The sequence below is a fragment of the Cricetulus griseus genome (genome assembly GCF_003668045.3).
Source record: "Cricetulus griseus strain 17A/GY chromosome 1 unlocalized genomic scaffold, alternate assembly CriGri-PICRH-1.0 chr1_0, whole genome shotgun sequence".
Lineage (NCBI taxonomy): Eukaryota > Metazoa > Chordata > Mammalia > Rodentia > Cricetidae > Cricetulus > Cricetulus griseus.
The window spans coordinates 141650386-141669783 of record NW_023276806.1 but is presented as its reverse complement, the minus strand read 5'-3'; the positions used below and the strand labels follow the sequence as shown (position 1 = coordinate 141669783).

At 35.7% G+C, this 19398-nt stretch overlaps 1 protein-coding gene across 1 annotated transcript in view; it reads right to left on the bottom strand.

The window, feature by feature from the left end:
* Positions 1-12655: 12655 nt before the first annotated feature.
* Positions 12656-19398, bottom strand: part of Trhde (thyrotropin releasing hormone degrading enzyme) — a 353366-nt gene continuing 346623 nt past the window's right edge. Inside the window, exon 19 of the mRNA XM_035451580.1 lies at positions 12656-12799. Within this exon, the coding sequence (XP_035307471.1) occupies positions 12656-12799 (144 nt within the window). The remainder of the gene's footprint in view (positions 12800-19398) is intronic.

Below are 19398 nucleotides of genomic sequence, written 5' to 3'. Positions count from 1 at the left end.
GTGGAATTGTGCCTTCACACAATTTGGCTTTTCACAACAGTGGCCAAAATAAGTATTGTATGTCTTTCTGCATTGCTTTATGGCTATTTGTTTCACATATAATTGTCTTTTACCAAAGCAGAAAAACTTCTTTCAGGCTAAGTGTATGTTGTATATCTTTTTAATGTCAGAACTGTCTTGTGCAGACTTCCATACACTAATATCAATAAACAGTACTATTCATTAGTCCCTCAGTGATTCTAGTTAAAACTTGTAACATTTAATGGATACTAAAAAAGCATAGTAGTAGCATGAGAACCAGATGGCTATACATTCTCCTGAACTCTTTTTCATATTAAAGTGTCAAAGAATGAAAGCCTACCAAAATTTTCCACAGCCAGCCGAAGATCTTACAAGGAATTCCAATGTCATTAATGACATCATTTCCCTGACAGATTTAGATTTTAGGCAATAAGGAAGATACTTTGTTTTTTTAACATGGAGATAATTTTACAAGGCAGCACACATGCAAAATCGAATATATGGGAAGCTGGTGGAATATTAAATGGAAACTATGCTCTTTTTTCCCCCTTCGTCTACAGTGAACAAAAATCCCTTCAAACAAACCATGAATACTTTATTTAAAATTAAGCTTCTTGGTTAGTTTAGTGGTTCAACTCAAATTTCTCTTCCCCTTGTGCATTTTGTAACCTTTTGGCAGATTTGCTGTTTTAAAAAAAAGCCAAGGAGGATTCAAATTGCCCCACACAGTAGCACTCATCTATCATCTGTAAAGACTATACACTATAAATGCATTACTGTAATAAGTGTATCGTGAAATCGCATCTTATCAACCCCTCCTCTTCTACTTTCTTCACCAAGTGGGTTGGTATTGGTACTAAGTGTGGATTTAACATGATATCTCTGGACAAATTAAGGGATGGAGTGAGTTTTCAAGCTTTAGGTTTGTAATGCTTTAAAATGATTAACACTTACTCCTAGCTATGTCTTTAAAGCTCTGCCACACTTTTTGCTCTATGTGGGTTTGGCTTAGAGTGAAAAGCTGCCAGTTTCCATGTGTCAATTAATGTCTAACATGAATTTTAAGATTTCAAAAGACCTAAGTTTATTTAAATGTATTTGAAAGCATAGAGAGGAGATACTTTCTATTCTCATGTTAAGATTGTAGGGAATATATTAGAGTAAAGATAGATTACAGTGATTTATTGGGGAGCTACATTTGTATTTATTGTATTTCTGAGTTAGACTGAAGTGATCAGAAACATACAAGTGCATAATTTGTCACCTTATTACTTTGGTTCTTTTGCTGAACAACAAAAGGTACAGCACACAGCTTAAACATAGTTCTCCCAAATAAATTTCATGTAAGCATAGCTAACCACTGGGTATAACTATCTAACCAAGTGAGAAGTCACTCCTAGGCATCAAATACCAGATAATGATGTCTAGAACAGAAATGAGCTTGTGCCATTGTGTTTGTTTGTTGTTTGTTTTCCAAGACACGGTTTCTTTCTGTAACATCCTGGCTGTCCCAGAACTTGCTCTGTAGATCAGACTGGCTTGGAACTCACAGAGATCCATCTACCTCTGAATTCCAAATGGTGGGATTAAAGATATGTGCCACCACCAGCCCTCTTTGTCTCATTCTTTAAATAAGTATAGTTTGGGTTAGCCACAGAGATGAGAAGGAGAGAACAATTATTATGATGGATGGCAAAATCAAATTCCAAAATTCCCATATGAAAAAGTTTTACATGAAAAGATTATGAATTACTTGACTTGGGATTTCTTTTAAAATCCAAGTGACTGAGAAGTACTATAAATTTAATACATAGGGATTTCAATTGCAAACTGTTTGTGACAGAACAAACAGATGCTCCAAATCACCTTTACTAACCAAAAGGACAATTGAGACTTTTTCAAATTAGTTCAAGTAGATTATCATATGCCCCATTGTATTCAAGAGTACATACAGTTTCTATGTAATGAGATAGCTACTGAATCTTTGACAGTTCTAGGATCTCTTATCATTTATTATTGGACCAAAAGTCATAGTATATATTATATATATATATATATATATATATATGCTTCAGCCCAGCTTTCCTTTCAATTACCAGCTGTGTAGAAAAAGTTATCAAACCAGGAAACTGAATAATTTTAAAAGACTGAAAATATTGTAACATGTAACATAAGATTTATTTATTTTTCCCATGTGGAAGTAAACTGCTTTAAAAATTGTATTGTCTATTTCTAGTTCTTTTTCTCTGTCCACTCTCTTCTAACAGAAACACAGACACACAGACACACAAATGCACACTCATATGATTTTCCGCATACATTAGGTGCTATTTGTTCTTTTACACAATTTGAACAGGACTAGAATAAATATTTGCATCAGAGTTTGTGTTTATCACTGGAAATATTCCATTTACTTCACTCAACTGTTTTATTCAAATGACACTGGAAATATTTGGGTCAACCAAACACCAAACTTGTGGAAGCATGAAAATATATTCATGATTTACTTTAATTACTGCTTGAAGTCATTCCCATAGCACTTCTGCATATCCTATTGGCTGAAATCCAACACCTTTTTAAAAACAGAAAGCCTATTTGTGCTACACTCTGTGTGTGTGTTTCATACTGACATTGGAAACGACACATTCCTATTAAGGTTTAGATTTTGCATTTCCACATGGATCTAGTTTCATTAAGTCATTCCTTCCTTTGCTCATCAGTTACTCAAATTCTTGGGTAGAGCTGAATTTGTCATATATGGCTCAATAACTTGAGTCATCGTAAAAACTGTTTTAACTTAACAAAATCTGTTAACTAGGGAGGTCTTACTCCACAGAAAACTTTCTCCTTTCTTATAAAAGGAGGTGAAGCACTAAATCCAATGAAAACAATTAACTACAGGACCAAGATATACAAATGGGAAACTAGAGAATCTATGATAGAGATATGAGTTTTGGTTATTAGAGATGACTCAAGACTCATTCAATAGATGATAAGCCGCCTGCTAGCTCAGAAAAATGCCCCAAAGCTAACAATATCTGTAACTCCCTGTGAACTGAATAAAATAATTAATTTGTGTTATCAAAGCTCCAATTAGCTGAGGATTTTAGGGAAAGAAAACAAATTTAACAATCCAGAGTAGGAACTGAAGAACTACAGAACTGATGCATGAACTGCAAGACTTTAAGAGCACATAAAAGCATCTTCAGTGTACCCAGGTGTCCTTTGAGTCTTCTTTCACAGTTCCAGGAACCCACAGCATCATCTACGATGCACACTGATACCGAAACGGCTCAAAACCTTTCCTATTTCTTTGCACAGTATTAAACAAAAGTATAGTAAATGTTTCAGGGGATGAGAGTGCCCTGCTGGGAAGTCGTGTAAAAGCAAGAAGAAGGGAACATGAAGTAAAAAGACAAAGAACTAGAGAAAGGATGTTGTTTGTCTTTTAATTTTTAGGGCTTTTAAGCTATAGCTATTCTATTCAGCAACTGTAGCTCCACTGCCACCAGCAGAGGCTAGGCAGCAAGAGCAGAAGCCTGAGGAAATCCTGTTCCCTCAGACACCGGCTCTTTCAAAGCTACTAAGGAAACTTATTTAAATCTCCGCCCCTGTCCTCACTAAAGAACTCAAGATTCAAAGGTTGAGGTAGAATCCTGCTTCTCAGAGAGGCTGAATACCAAGCAGCTCACCTCGCATGTCTCCTAAAATGTCCTCGAGCACCCTCTTGCCCTCTTTATAAACCCTTCTCCACCTGGCTTCTCCCTACCACTTCCTGTCAGCTAGTTGCTGATCTTTAAACAAATGTTCCAGAGCATAAACAAAAGTAACACACCTTAAAATAATGTATTATAGCAAAAGGAACCATCTAAGGTGACAGTAACATGGATGCACATGATAGTTTGTGGAGTCCTTCTCTCCCTACTGTAACACATTATGCCTGATCTCCAGTTTGCAACACTTTCCATATGAGCTTCCCCTACCACCAGCAGTCTGGGGTTTGTTCCATAGACCAAAGGTCAATGATTGAAAAGTCTTTCCTAAAGACTCATTGCTTATATCATAACTAAATAAGGATTGTAAAATTATTAATGGTGATCATAAATCTGGATAGAAGGCAGTAGAGAAAGAGATGTGAGAATTCTGTTCTCAGAACACAAGGATGATGAGACATTTCCATGGTGTCACCAAACTTCTGTGAGCTTTATGAGGAGTAGTGACTATCAGTGTAGGCAGGTCAACTGATCAGCTGACCTGCTTTCTACTATAATGCTAATTGAGAGTACATTTTTTGATTCCATATTTAGTGGTTGAACAATAACAACTGCTTAGAGCTTTAGAAAGCAGTGCTGCAGGTGAAATTCTATAACTAAATCAACTGCTGCTCTAGGTGCCTTTGGCCCAGGGGCTCTTAACACTAATTGTATGTTGGGATGCTCTGTGCACTTTACAGATGCTCTTGCTCAGACCTCATACCAGAGGCTTGTTGGTTTCTTTAGAGTGTAATCTGCAGTCCAGAAACCAGTGTGTAATGGGAGTCAGTCAGATAAATGTATGATAATCTGGAATTGGTAGTCACTGCCCTTAATAAAAGCAATTCTATGCATTCTACGTGGACTATTGGAACAGAATCATCTACAGACCTTCAAAATGCAGGTGACACTTTCTAAGCTGATAATCACTAAGACAAACCACCAGGGCCTTCTAGTAAATATGACAGCCATGTGTTGTGGAATGCTAGTTGAAGCTGTGTTACATTCATTTATGCTGTGTAATCTTTATTTAATGATGCAAAGATGTGTTGAATTCCTTTATGTTGCATTTGTTTAATTTTTTTTTTTGAGACAGGGTTTCTCTGTGTAGCTCTGGAACCTGTCGTGGAACTCACTATGTAGACCAGGCTGGCCTGGAATTCACAGAGATCCACCTGTGCCTTCTTCCCAAGTGTTGGGATTAAAGGCATGTTGTGTGCCACCACCACCTGTCTAAATTATCATAAATTTAGTTAGATAATAAAGTTCTGAATGACCAATAGATAAGGAGAGAGGAAGAGAGGAAAGGAGGTCATCAGGACCAGCTATCCACCTACACAGCCAGCAACTGAGTAAGAAGTAAAGAAAGGTGTATAGAATAGGGAAAGGTAAAAGCCCAGAGGCAAAAGATAGATGAGATAATTTAAGAAAAGCTGACTACAAACAAGCCAAGCTAAGGCTAGGCATTCATAAGTAAGATTAAGTCTCCATGTATTTACTTGAGAGCTGGGAGGTGGGCCCCCAAAGAATGAAGAGAAGAAAAAATACAACGAAGCTTACTTTCTATTTTTGATACTTTCCAATAGCTATTTTCTGATGAGTGAGTGATGATTTTGTAGCACAAGTACCAGTTGAACAGATATATAGGTGTGTGTGTGTGTGTGTGTGTGTGTGTGTGTGTGTGTGTGTGTGTGTGTGTGTGTGTGCGTGTTATGGATATTGTTGTTGGCGATGCATTTGAGAATACATGTAAAATTCATGAACTATTAAACACATTATAAATATAGACATATATATGTATACACTGATTGTCTCTTCTAAGAATACTCCTATATGTAACTTGGTAGCATGCTTTCTTAGAACCCTCATGGCCATGCCAACAAAGGGTTATCTATGGCTGTATAAACCACTGTACATTAGCTTCAAGTGACTGGCCAAGCAGAGTCTGTTCTTGCATTCCTGACCAATTCTTAGAAAGAGAAAAATCCAGAGGCATAGAAAAGTGTGGCTAGAGTACTGCTTATGAGTCGTGATTATGTATATTTTATGTTCTGTTGTTATTGGAAACTGTTCTCAAGGATCCTGGGAGCTTGACAGCCTGATGAATGCAGGGAAACCTATTAAAAAGCAATCTGAAATGCATTTCAGGTGAAATCACTTTTACCAAAGTGCAGATGACTTCATTTATCCTAAAGATATAATTAGAACGGAGACTGAATTGGTTTTTCTCTTTATACAATATATTACAAATATAGACTTCCTTATTCCAGCAGCAGCATGTGGATTTCCTTTTTTAAAAACCCCATGTCAGAAAGAGTGGTTCTCCTTCCATGAACCTCTACCCTCTGGATATTCACAGCTCTCCAAATGGGCTCTCAGAGAAAGCAGAAGCACTGTAAAGACACATAGGGTCTTATTACTTTTAGCCTTATCTGCACATGTCAGACAATTAAGACAGTGATGAATTACATATTATTGTACAAAATTTTATTATCAGAGGCAAAACACAAATTTGTTCTGATTAAGGTAAGTCAACAAATTTTCTCAATTAGAAAAATCCTTTTTTTTTTTTTTTTAGTTTTTGGTCAGGAAAGAAAAAAAAATTCCATGTTGTATACATAGATTCAATTTTTACTTAATGTATTTTTCCACCAAACTAACAAAAGGTTATTTATTTGAAAAATACTTAGAACTTGTGTTTACTAAAATACCTTTTAGTAAACCTTTTCATTCCCAAACCATAAAATATGAGAAAGGGGAGAATTATGCTTCCATATGGCACATGTTAAGTAAGTCTGGTGTAGTGGTTTTAGGTAAATAAGCTTTGATACTGAGCAAGGTTGTTTAATAGGATAGTCCCACAATATAATTTTTAATTTTCTGATAAATTCAGACTTGGCCAGACAGCCAAGTTTTTCAGTTACATTAAGTAACTGAAAAAAAAATGTGTAAAATCATAACGATACTATGTTTTTTGATTTATACTACTTACCCGTTGTCAAAGTTGATTAAAATTTTAAAAGGAGAATAAACTACAACCATGAAAGACTGCACACATACTAATATATGCCAATATGCAGGTATAATTTAAAAGCTGATTGAGATTACGATTAAACAATACTGTAAAATCTAGAACAAAACATTTGAGAGGCAATTCATTTGAAATACAGTTTTCACTTGAGATGTGACAGTTAAAAAACCTATTTGAGATAAAATGAGGAACAAAGAATTTCTAATGACTTTCTCACTCAGTAGGTTGTACACTACAGGAAGGTGGTGGCAGGTCTGTACATAAGAGTGAGTGTAATCCCTTGAGCCTGGCAAGGATGATTAACAGAAAAGAAATGCTCTGCACATTTGAGGCAGGCATTCTTACTCCCCTATTATATTTCCTACAAAACGCTTTGCTCTTTCATTTACTTACATGACATAAGAAAAATGTGTGCCATTAGAAGCAAGTTGACCTGTAAAGAAGCGAGTCAAATCAGTTAGGTTAGACTGTATCTACGCACAGCAGGGCCGTTGAAAACATAGCATCAAGCAAATTAAGCAGTGCAGTCCATCTATAGTTCTATGCAGAAAGAGGGAAAATTTTCTGATCTCTGCAAAACAACAGAAAAGTTCTGGCTAGCCTAATAGATATTTTCCATATCTCATCTTTGTGAGACATTGGTGAAGTGCTTTGCAATCCATCCTCTTGTTTTTCTTTCCCACTGACTCTTTTCGTGGATCACTGGTTGAGTGTCTGTTAATTAATGGTAGTTTAAAGCCCTCACAAACAAAAGGTAGGGTTTTTGTAAAGAAAATATTTTTAGAAAATATCCTTGATGAAGTATCCTTGGTAAGAGACCAGTGATAAGCCAAAAAAGGCACCAACTAACACTTATTTCAAACAAGTCCATAATAATGAGAGAGACAGACAGACAGACAGACAGAGAGACAGAGACAGAGACAGAGACAGAGACAGAGACAGAGAGATGGAGAACTCAGATTCCCCCACAGAGTCTGTATGGATGAAAAGTATCTCAGGTTTGACAGAGGTACTGAAGTGATGGATTTGCAGCCCCATTAATATTAGTAATTCATTTTAAAAACCAATGGCTTTTACACTCCGTCCTCTGCATGGTCAATTAGAATTCATAAGATTTCACCTGGTTATTACATGAGATGATACCTACAGTGTAGGGATTTTGATAGATATACACATGTTCACATTTTTGATCCTTCCCTACAATTATCCATTTTTTAAAAAGAAAAATCAACCTGAACAAAATGGAGCTTCATTTTTCTTCTTTGTTACTATATCAGTATATGAACTAAGAATAACAGAAAGAGAAACTCTTGAAGCAGTTTTGTGTGGATTGTGAGATCTATGCAAAACTCCCATGATACAGAGCAGTAAAATAGCTTAAAAATTAACAAAATGCAAGGACTGAAAGTATTCGTTGGCCTATATGAGCACCCTGACCTGAAAACCCCTTTTTAATGACTTCTTTAAAGATTTTCTAAAAGCTTCATAACTTTTCTTATCTATCTAAACTTTAAAACAAAGTTTAATGGCATGAAATTGGTTGAGGGTATGTTTGTTAGACTTTTATTGAATCCACCCCAAAACGAAATAAAATATTTGACTTTAAAACCTGCTAATTAATTCGAGACATGAAATTCAGGGTTAATTTTATATAATTAAAAAGTTGAAAGTTTAGCATCATTCATGAGAATATTTTTGTGCTCAAGCTCACAAATACTAATCTGAAGAAATAAATTACTGCTTAGGTTCAGAATTGCTGAACCTGCTTGAAAGAATAAAGAATTTCCTTAAAGTCAACAAATAAAGCTAGCATCATTTTATCAAATTTGAGATACTTTTACAAGAGGATTAAACATTTCCAAACATTAGCAACATCCCTAAACTGCACAAACAGCTTTTCTCAAGGATAGATTCTATCCCAATTTTGATTCCAGTTATTATTGAATAAATTTTATGGCATTATAATTTGAAAATGTTACATATTTCTAAAGATGCAAGAACTGTGGAAACAAACAGTGAAAATTGTCCACATTTTGGAATTAGTACAGAAAATAGTTGGGTTTCATAGCTAAAAATGATTAAACTGCTCCTCTAGAACATGGGACTCTGTTTCTCGTTGCCTTAATTCCAACTGGTTCATGAGTTCTTTACATTTTTCATGTGAGAATTATTAGGCCTATATTCCAACATCTTCCTTTCTGTCACCACATGCTCAGTTAAAATCAATCTGTTCAATACACCTTTCTTTAGCTTGGTTGAATTCTAATAACATATGGCTATTGGCATCAAATGACAATTCAGCCATGATCTCCGATAAAGGGAAACTCTCTATGGAAGTGTTGGCTTCTCCTCATCTATTCTTTGACTACTGTATGTGACATTTATGGATCCATCACAGGAGAATTCACAAGAATATTTTATCTACATGCTCCAGCCTCCTAGAAGACAATTCTTTAAATATTTAATTAGCAGTGAATTTGAAGTATGCATATTGTATGCTTCCTTATAATTTATCTATTCCATCTTATAATTTATCTATTCCATCTAATTCAGTGCCACAGTTCCACAAAATCATTTGTTCACAAGTTAGTCTCCACAGATTTAAATATATTTTACTAAATATTGTTTTCAGTTGTTTAGATGACATAGCTTTCTCTGTGTATTCTGACCATCTGTAGCTGTTATCTCTTTCCACTATTGAAGGAGGTGTTGAAAGTAAAGCAAAGTATCACAGTCTTAAGGTTCCTTTAAACTACGTTCAATCACAGATCTGCAATGGGAACTGTAAACAATAGACTAAATTCTGTGTCCCAATATTTGACTGCTTAGGCTACCAAAGTAAATGGTGTTTAATATTGTTCTTCAAATTTGTATGAAATCATACAAATTTGAAATATAAATGTTAAAGATAATAGAGTAATTGTAGATTTCTTCAAACATATATTCTATTCTGGTCTAGAACTTTGGAAGTCTCAAGCTAATGAGATAGATAGATAAATAGATAGATAGATAGATAGATAGATAGATAGATACTCCTGTATATTGGTTGTAGACCATCTATGTAAAGAGAACTGGGGTTTTAAAGGTGTGAATGGTTGTTCTCAACTTACATTTTCAAAAAGTCAAACATGCATTGTATTTTTGAGAAGAATCAAATCAAGGCGTAAAAGTTACGACAAAGGCCCAGAAAAGTGAATGCTAATGAATCTGAAGAAACACAGCCAGTATTATAGATGTCATCCTTCTAAGTTTGAAATTATGTAGTTTTTAAAACTTCAAAGACTGTAAGAAAATTTATGAAAAAAATCTGTAAAAATGGGGAAAACATTTTATTTACAAGTTACTTGGAGATAATGAATACCCAAAGTGGCAAATTATCTAGTATTTTCTAATTAAAACAAAGTTTTACTGTTATACATATATTGGCACAGGATATTTTTGAGACTAGATGATGAAAACCTTCAACATGTTATTTCATGTAGATAATTGATTTGTAAAACACACGAGAGAAAGATAAAAACTCTAAGTAGAAAATATAATTTTATAGCTACATTTTACAGAATATTCCAAGAGATATCATTGGTTATTTTATTATTTTGAAAATATTACTTATTTAAACAACAAAAAAACTTTAAAGCCAAATATAATTTCAACATTGGAAAGTTTAAATAACTGAAAAATGTACAGAGCAAAAATGCCATCTCAATGCCATTGGTACCACTACTCTGGTGAAGAAGTATTTTATGAGGTATAAACATTGCACACAAGTATACACTGAGAATTTAGACTATAGTTAAACCAGTTGTGTTCAAGGCCACTAAAATACTGAAAGAAGATTATGATGATTGTGATAATCATATTCTACAGGGAGGAAAAAGAACTAAGTAAGTCCCCAAACTGAAAGTTTGAAGTGATGATTCATTTAAAATAAAAAGCCATTTCTCTGAATTTTCAGTACTTCATGAAACAAAAGACACCCATGTCTACCTTGGTCAGCTCTGTTCCATGAATGAATTTACCAGTGGTATAATGGTATTTGGGACCTTCATGACTTATGAGTTTTATATTTTGGAATTTGCTCACTTCTAATAGGTAACCTAAATTTCAGATTTCACACTAAGCCTCTCCATGACTCTTTAACAGCATGTAGTACTTAAAATTCGCGTTTTTTAATTGAATGAAGTGTTGAAAATTGAAGGTTCAAGAAGCATTATTAATTACTCATATGATAAGGTTCAAATTTTGTTGTAACTTTGTCTATAGACTGGAAAATTGCTTTTCATTTTTACAAACAAAACAATTCTAGGACTCCTGGTTTATATATAATTTTTCCCCAGCATTGAGTGATGGGCCATGAATCCATTGTATCAATGATTTGCAATATTTGGAAGAGCTGAACACAACAGGAATATAGAAAGGGGTTTTGAAACAGTTGACTCAGTTACAGTAGTTGTATCGGTATTTTACAATGCTAAACTTAAAATATGTTAACTCTGAAGCAAGGAATTGGCCTCCTGGGTGTGAAAAACACTGAAACATGGTTGTGTTAAACACAGCCATGGAAATGGTTCTTCAAAATTTCCAGGTAGAACAGGGTTGCAAATTCTGAAAGATTTTGTACATTAACACAGCATAAAAGCAACTTGTGTCTTCAGGGAGGGCACAACTGGCATAAAAGGTCATTAAATGCTAATAGACCTGTTGAGGTATGGTTGCTTAATGGAGGATAGGAGCAATTTACACATAAAGATCAACAAACAGAGAGAATTCACCTCTGCAGTATCTAAGGTAAGAAAGACAAAGGAGCTATAAATAAACACTTTCTTAGTACCAATCACCCGAAGATTACACAAAATTGGTTTATGCAATAGGAATGTTGGCCACAATGATGATGGAAATTGGTAAAGGCTACCACTGACTTTAGAGAATTTGCAGAGTAATTAGTTTGCACATATATTTTGTTAGATTTCATCTTCATGTAGTAGAATATATCATTCTTCATGATATAGATGAAAAAGCAGTTAAGAAAGTGAGTTATAAAGTAGGAAGGGTAGTATTGAGATAAATTATATTAAGCCTATTCCAAGTGTCCACACTTTATAAAAAAAAAAAAGTTAAGTTTCCTTTGATCTGAAGAGATTCTTCGCACAGGTCCATGTACAACATATTATATACATGTGGTGCTTCTTTATGTACATATGCATATGTACATACTATCTATACATCTTTGCAGGTGTATGCACAGCTTTAACTCAAAGAAAATGAGTCAGCAACACAATCATCATTGCCAGACAATCCAAGTGTTGAAACATTGATACAGATTGTTTTGAGAGCTGCTATATCTCTCCTGTTGTCCATGGCTGAGAAAAGAATTTCCTCCTGAAGTTTTGACTTTCAATGCAACAATGATTGTCATTGATAATCTTTGTGCTTTCACATAATGCCCATCCTGGATGTACATATATTCACATACAACATTGGAACATGTTAAATAAGCATGCTGGAACACAGGCAGGACCATATATCCATGCACAGAGTATTCTGGATAGGATTTTCCAAACTGACAGCAACATCAACATGCACCACTATCATATTTGGTCCTGAACAGCAGGGAATGTACAGCTGAAGTAGCCAGGGCAAGTGACACTTGCAAGAGTTTCTATACAGAGGAATATCCAGAGGAGAAACATGGAGAGTGAATGGAATGAAGAAAATTACCCATCACCCAAACAACAACAACATCAAAAAGTCCTCCCACACATTATCACTGAAATTCTTGCTATCGTCCTCATTCCACAGAAAGCAGGTCCTCTCAAAAGTCTGAGTTGCGTTTTTCAATAAGTGATACATATTAGTGTCTCATGGCTTTTCCCAGCCACTGGAACAACTCCTCTTGATAAAGCCTTTTCCAGCGCACATTGGCTTCCACGGTTTCTACAGCTCGTGAGAATGAAGCAGAGGCTACCCCATCATAGGTCTTCATAAAGCTCTTTAGCTGGAAATAGAAATTAAACATGGTGAATCTGCTTGTGTTAATATGAATTCATGTGGAACATACATGAATAAGAATGCATTTGAGATGAAGTGCCATGCAGACACCTAGGACAAACTTGAATGAACCCTCTAGTTCTGCTTGTTTTGAGTAGTATTTGAAAGGCCATGCACCCAAACACTGCCTCTGAGACTTCTGCTGCCTTTGCTGTGTAGGGCTAACATCTGATACTTGGGCAATGATGACAGTACTTGTCTGTGCTACTTTTCAGGAACTTGAAGTCTGCACTGTTTTAACATACTGGGTTCACTTAGGACTAAGCAAATGTCCTCTCCTCTAGATGACATTTTGATATTTTAGGACCAATATCTTTCCCCAAATATCATGCTAACACTGGCATTTTCTAAACAGAGATCCTTTGAAAAGCTATGAAGACTCTGAATGAACAACACACTAACCACATCACCTTTAATTGTTATTCCTATCTGCCTCTCTATTCCATGTGTTCTTCCCAACTCTGTTCTCAGATTTGTAAATTTGAGACTCATTCACCTATTTTTACACATGCAGGCACCATATGAATGATCTCTCTTTTCTTTATAAAACCCAAACTTACATTTCATTGATTGACATAGTGCTCCTTCATTTACTAGTTTGGAAGAGTAACATAATCATGATAGGAATTAAATATACTATTATGGAACAAATTTGAAATGAGAATAAACACTGCAGGAGGAGTGAAGAATCCAAGAAATAGAAGATAGCATTGCAAAGTGGCATACTCTAGACCAGATACAGCCATTGAAATCATGAACCCACAGAAATTACAGTTACTGGCAATTGGCCTGCAAGATACTGACCTCTTCATCAGTCAGTCACAGATGGAAGGGAGCTCATAAGGCCTTACTGCTGAACTAATTGGTTACCAATAAAGTTGTGAAGAGAGACAGTCACTGTTTTCAGTTGTGTTAAAGCCCCACCCCAACCCCAGCAGGCCCACCAGGCTTCAATGAAAAGTTCCAAGGCTGTAGTCATACAGATAGCCTTGCTTAAACTCAGTGGGTAACCAAACAAAACAAAAAACAAGGGGTGAGGGAAAGAGATTTGTAGAAAAGAGGGGACTAGACAGAGGTTAGAAAAAGAGAAGAGAGAGTCAGGAGTAAGAGTAACCATACATGTATGAAATTGTGAAGAAAAAATTACCTAATTAAAATACATTTAAAACAATACGTTAGTAGTGTCTTTAGGTGACATGATTTACTCTGAAATTCAGGAAAACCATGTAAGCATTACAATTTCAATAGCTCCATATGTTTCCTGTTTCAGTAATAGATAACTGTAGTGAGCAGAGGAACCCGAGGTGAGTGAAACACTGAGTAAAAGTGTATTTTGACATGGGAACAGACCCCAATAGGAACTGCCCCATGGTAAATGGGCAAATCCATTACCTATATGGTCCTAGTTCAAGTGGGATGGCAAAGCTTTTATGGGGAGTTTGATTGTAAGTGTTATGAAAGATTAGTGTGTGCAAAGACTAAGGACTGTGCCATTCTCCCTCTGGATATTTACATTCTGAGGCTGCTTACATGTAGAGATCTTCTACTGAGATCAGCTAACCCCTGCTCAGTGCTGTAGCTAACAAACCAACTGAAATTCCAAGTTGTGGTGGAAACCCTCTTGATCCCAGCTTCACTATATATTTGTCTATCCTTTGTCATTACTTCACTGCCCATACCTAGAGTTCCAGGACCCATGCCACACACAACACAGCAGATAATAAATTAAACTATTTATGTATTAAGAATAGGTTGCTGGTATTGCTTCAAAGACCAATTCTAATTACAAGACACGTTCAACAAAACCAAGAGCCTTAGAAACTGACTGTAACGCTAAAGGTTCACCTTTTTCTTTAAAGAGAGGAAATTGTTAGTCATGGTCTAAAAATAAGCAGGATAGGCCTTAAAACCACCATCAGTGTCAAAAGAGTTCCAAAGTAACTGGATCGTAGAACAAAGAAGCAGTGCTATGAAACCGGGGTGATTACAACCAACCAAGTAGATTTTGAAAGGATAAGGAAGAGATGGTGTTGAGTCAGAGAATTTGAAATTAAAACCTTTAAGTGATTTATCAGAATTCTTAGTGATAGGAGTTCTTATTTGTAGAGTTCATGTACTCTGAGAAGACTCAAGAATTCACTGCAAGATTAAACACTGGCATCTTCACTTTTTGTTCTGTGTGCCTTAAGAAACTGGCAACCAACCAACAATTACAGTGCTAACAGACAAACGTGAAAAATCAACTCGCAGCAAGGAGACATTATGTGGTGTAATTAGTGAAGGGTGTGATTCATCACATAGGGGGTGCCACATGGAGGCTCTGCTGGGAAGGAAATGCAGGGCCTCAAGATAAAATCTGGGCAGGAAAAGTAAGGTTTGGAGGTGTTGAAAATGTGGCTAATTCTACATCTCCAAACTAATATGGATTTTAGTTCATAGACAGTTTGCTTTGTTTATGATGGTGTTGTAGTTTTTTTTTATATTGATGGACTTTCTGAAAGTTTATCATCAGACATTGTTGGCAATGGAAAAGCATGGAACTACATAGTTGACATGATATCAAAATCACTATATGCTAAAACAAACTTAAGATATCTAATGCATAACTGAGAATTATTATATTGCCATAAAATTAATGCAATATTTGACTAAAATTATAGATATTAAGAAAAAGAGGAAGAAAGAATGGATTGAGAGTGTTTTATGCACATTTCTATCCTTTTAAGCACTGCTTAAATACAAATATACACCATACACTATGCTTGTAACCACAAATACATTCACATGAAGTATTTGGATTACAGTTTGATATTCATTAATACAATGGTGCATTTTCATTCATGTACTTGTATTCAGGTAGATTTTGTGACCATTCAGCAACCAATAATGCATTTATTTTATTTTTTAATTGTGTGATTTCTTGTAGAATATGATATCATTGTATATTAAATTAATATTACGTGTCAATGAAAAATACACCCAATTCTCCTCAAAGTGTGTTAAGTGTTATCATATTGTTCCTAAGCATTCACTGAACATTCAAGACAGTGATCAATGGTCCTTTGGCAACTTTAACTTACATGAAGAAGCTCAGGTCTCTTCATGAAAAAAACTGAACACTTAGAGAAAACTCCAAACCAAGGCTTGAACATGATTGGATACAAAGTCAGATTATCATGTAAGACAATCCTATAGACAATGCAACTAGTGTATCTCTTAGAGTTTCATTTCTCAAATTATGATTGAAATGGACTAAATGCTTCTCCTGTGAGCTCAGTGATCCTGAGGTCACTCATTCATTGAAAGAGGAGTTTAGTCTTCAGAGCGTATCTGGCACACTCTCCCTGGCTGCCATAAATTGATCTTCTGGCCTCTATTCCTCAGTAGGGAATATGATTTTTCAGGTGGGATAGGGTTTACTTTGTGTTGTCAGTCATTTCTTCCTTAAGCAGAACATGTCAGGCAATATCAATGTCTTCCCTTTGATGTTAAAACTTGAAATTATGCCATTATTTTTGATTTTTTTCATTTTTAATTATGTGATTTGTGTATGTCTTTATATGGGTATGTGGTGCACCTGCAGATGCGCTCTAGTGGCCAAAATAGGCTTTCAGAGACTCTTAAACTAGAGTTCCATTGGAGAATGTGTGTTGAGAGCCTTCTCATGGGTCCCCAAGGGGCCTGCAATGTCTGGCTGAGCTTGCTTGTCTGTGCAGACTCAGCATAGACAAAGGCACTTTGCATCCAGACTGTCCTGTTTATTTCTCAGGCTCTGCTAGGTTTTCTGTTACCATTATGTTTTATCTTAATTGGGTTTGAGGATATTTATCTGCTGTGTTTTTATTTTGAATAGGTGTAGACACTTACGTAAAATAAAATTTAGTGAAATGTCAGGGTTGTTCATGCCCTCTGATTTTCTTAGCACAATTTCTAGGTGTGTTTATTAATCTATCATTTAAAAGTTGTTTAACATTGAACAACATCTTATTTAAGGGTATCTTAGACTCCAGCATCATAAAGTACTTTAAGAGAAGAACTGCAAAGCATAACATAATCTTGATAATTATAGAACTAAATATAATTAGCTATTAGTCTACTATGAGGTAAACAACTTTCCCATTGAAGTTGTAAATGGAGTCTGTGTGATGGGGAGGACACATATTCTTTTACAGAAGGGCTGTACAGAAGAACCAAGTACACTGGCAGGGTCCTCATTGCACATTAGTTGATTATTGCAAAGGTCTCTGAGGCGCTATGAAGCTATGCTCCTGCTAATTTAAAATTTAAGGAAAGGATAAATTGCCTCAGTCAAATTGCTAGTTCCACATATTTAAGAATAAACTCCAGTATTAGATGTTAGAACAGTTTGAAGGACAGGGTCATAAAGCAGCATTTGTTTGTCTACTTAAAATTCATTAAAATACTGAAGCTGATAATAGTCATTAATACATTAAATCATTTTTTCAGGGAACTGGAGAGATGGCTCAGCTGTAGAGAGCATATTGCTCTTGTAGTGGACCCCAGATAGGTTCCCATCACCACACATGGTCAATTCAAACAGCTTGGAACTCGAGTTTAAGAGTCTCTGAAAGCCTATTTTGGCCACTTGAGCACAACTGCAGGTGCACCACATACCCATATAAAGACATACACAAATCACATAATTAAAAATGAAAAACATCAAAAATAATGGCATAATTCCAAGGTTTAACATCAAAGGGAAGACATTGATATTGCCTGACACGTTCTGCTTAAGGAAGAAATGACTGACAACACAAAGTAAACCCTATCCCACCTGAAAAATCATATTCCCTACATCTACAGGAAACAGTTAGGTGGTGGGAGTATGGAAGGGCTTCCAGCAGAACAGCTAAACTGGAAAGTGAGAGCAAGCAAGTCCACAGTGAAATGGCTCATCACTCATTCCAGTGAGAGTCTGCATTGTTCAGTTATCTGCTTTGAAGATAATGGAACAAAAGGCACAATTTAGGCTCATTTTTTGAAATCACAACTTTCATGATGGGGTAGCTTGGAACATTAAATTGGCAATTAATTAAAGGATAAAATGAAAATGTAAGCAAAATGCATAAAGCAAGGTCTGCATGTGTTGAATTCAATGAAACCTGAATTTAAAGCATGATTTTTGTGACCTTCGTATTATCAAAACAGGGAATATATGAATGGTAAACAAAGAAAAGAAGGATAAAGGTGAAAGGGAGCCTGGCCTGGAGATGAGAGGGAAATAGGATGGACAGGGTGAAGGAGAGGGTAAAAGGAGAGACTTCTGAGCTCCCTTCAATGTTTGCAGCAGTTGTGACTAAATCAATACTTTTTCTTGATTATTAAATATTAAATCATATCAAAAGCACTCAGTTCAAATGTAAAAATAATGAAAGCAATTATAATTTGCACATGCGGCCTGTTTCCTACGGGCACATAAAAGTTCTCTCCATTTAGCTCTTTTCGTTAAAAAAAAAGTAACAAAAATATTCTGGAATTTCAGAGCTAAATCTTTCAGGGTTGAGAACACACATAGCAGGGGGAAAGACTGACTTTGAAATCACTAGAATCCAAGCTTTAGTTCAGCACAGTACTCATTGTGACAGATCCTAAGTTAGTCAAAGGAGATGCTCTCAGGGAACTGAGCATTATAGTAGAAGATGTGACAGAGGTGTCAGGTCCAATGCTTCTAAAGGAATGCTGCTCCATGGGATCATCTGTGGGTCACAGCTTTCGGCCTGTCGCCTGGGGAAACTAATGAAACTAGGAATTCTGTGCTAAATATTGGCTATATACTGTGCAAAGCAGAAGAGGAAAGGGCAGCATTAATTATCATAACCAAATAAAAAGAATCTTTATTGTGTTATTGTTGTCCCATGTGATTGATAGTCCCTATCTCATATCCTTTTCAAGTACTATCAGGAGTTAATGGAGGGAAAGGAGACACCTAGATGACTTACATACTGAGATATATAATAGGGAATGGATAAGATAAATATCCCAGAACCTGGACACAAGTTCATTAAAAAGTCAAGCTTATTTTCATTAATAAACTTAATTTGTAATGGAGCCAAACAATCTATCTTAGGTAAACTATTGCTTTCAACGTGTGTTATCAGCAGTAGTGTTTCTTCCTACAATATGAATTTATTCCATTTAACAAACTGGATAGCTGTTAGCAGGCTAATGTGGCTACATAAGCACTCTGAATTTTACTGTGGACCTTGGCATCAACCATAGTCCCTTGGTTGGATCTAAGATCTCTGGAATGTCTGGTACCCAGCTACAGAATTCATTACATTTGACCACTTTTCCCAGCCCTCATCATTGTTCATAGTCATTACATGCTTTATATGTTAGATATTTCTTTGCAGGTAATGGATTAAGAAAATATCAAGGAAAGAGATATCATGATAAAAAGAACCACTATAGGGTTGGGGAGAAACCTGAGGCTAGGAAAATTCCCAAGAATCCATAAGGATGACCTCATCTAAGACTTGTAGTAATAGTGAAGAGGGTGCCCAAACAGATCTTCCCTTGTAATCA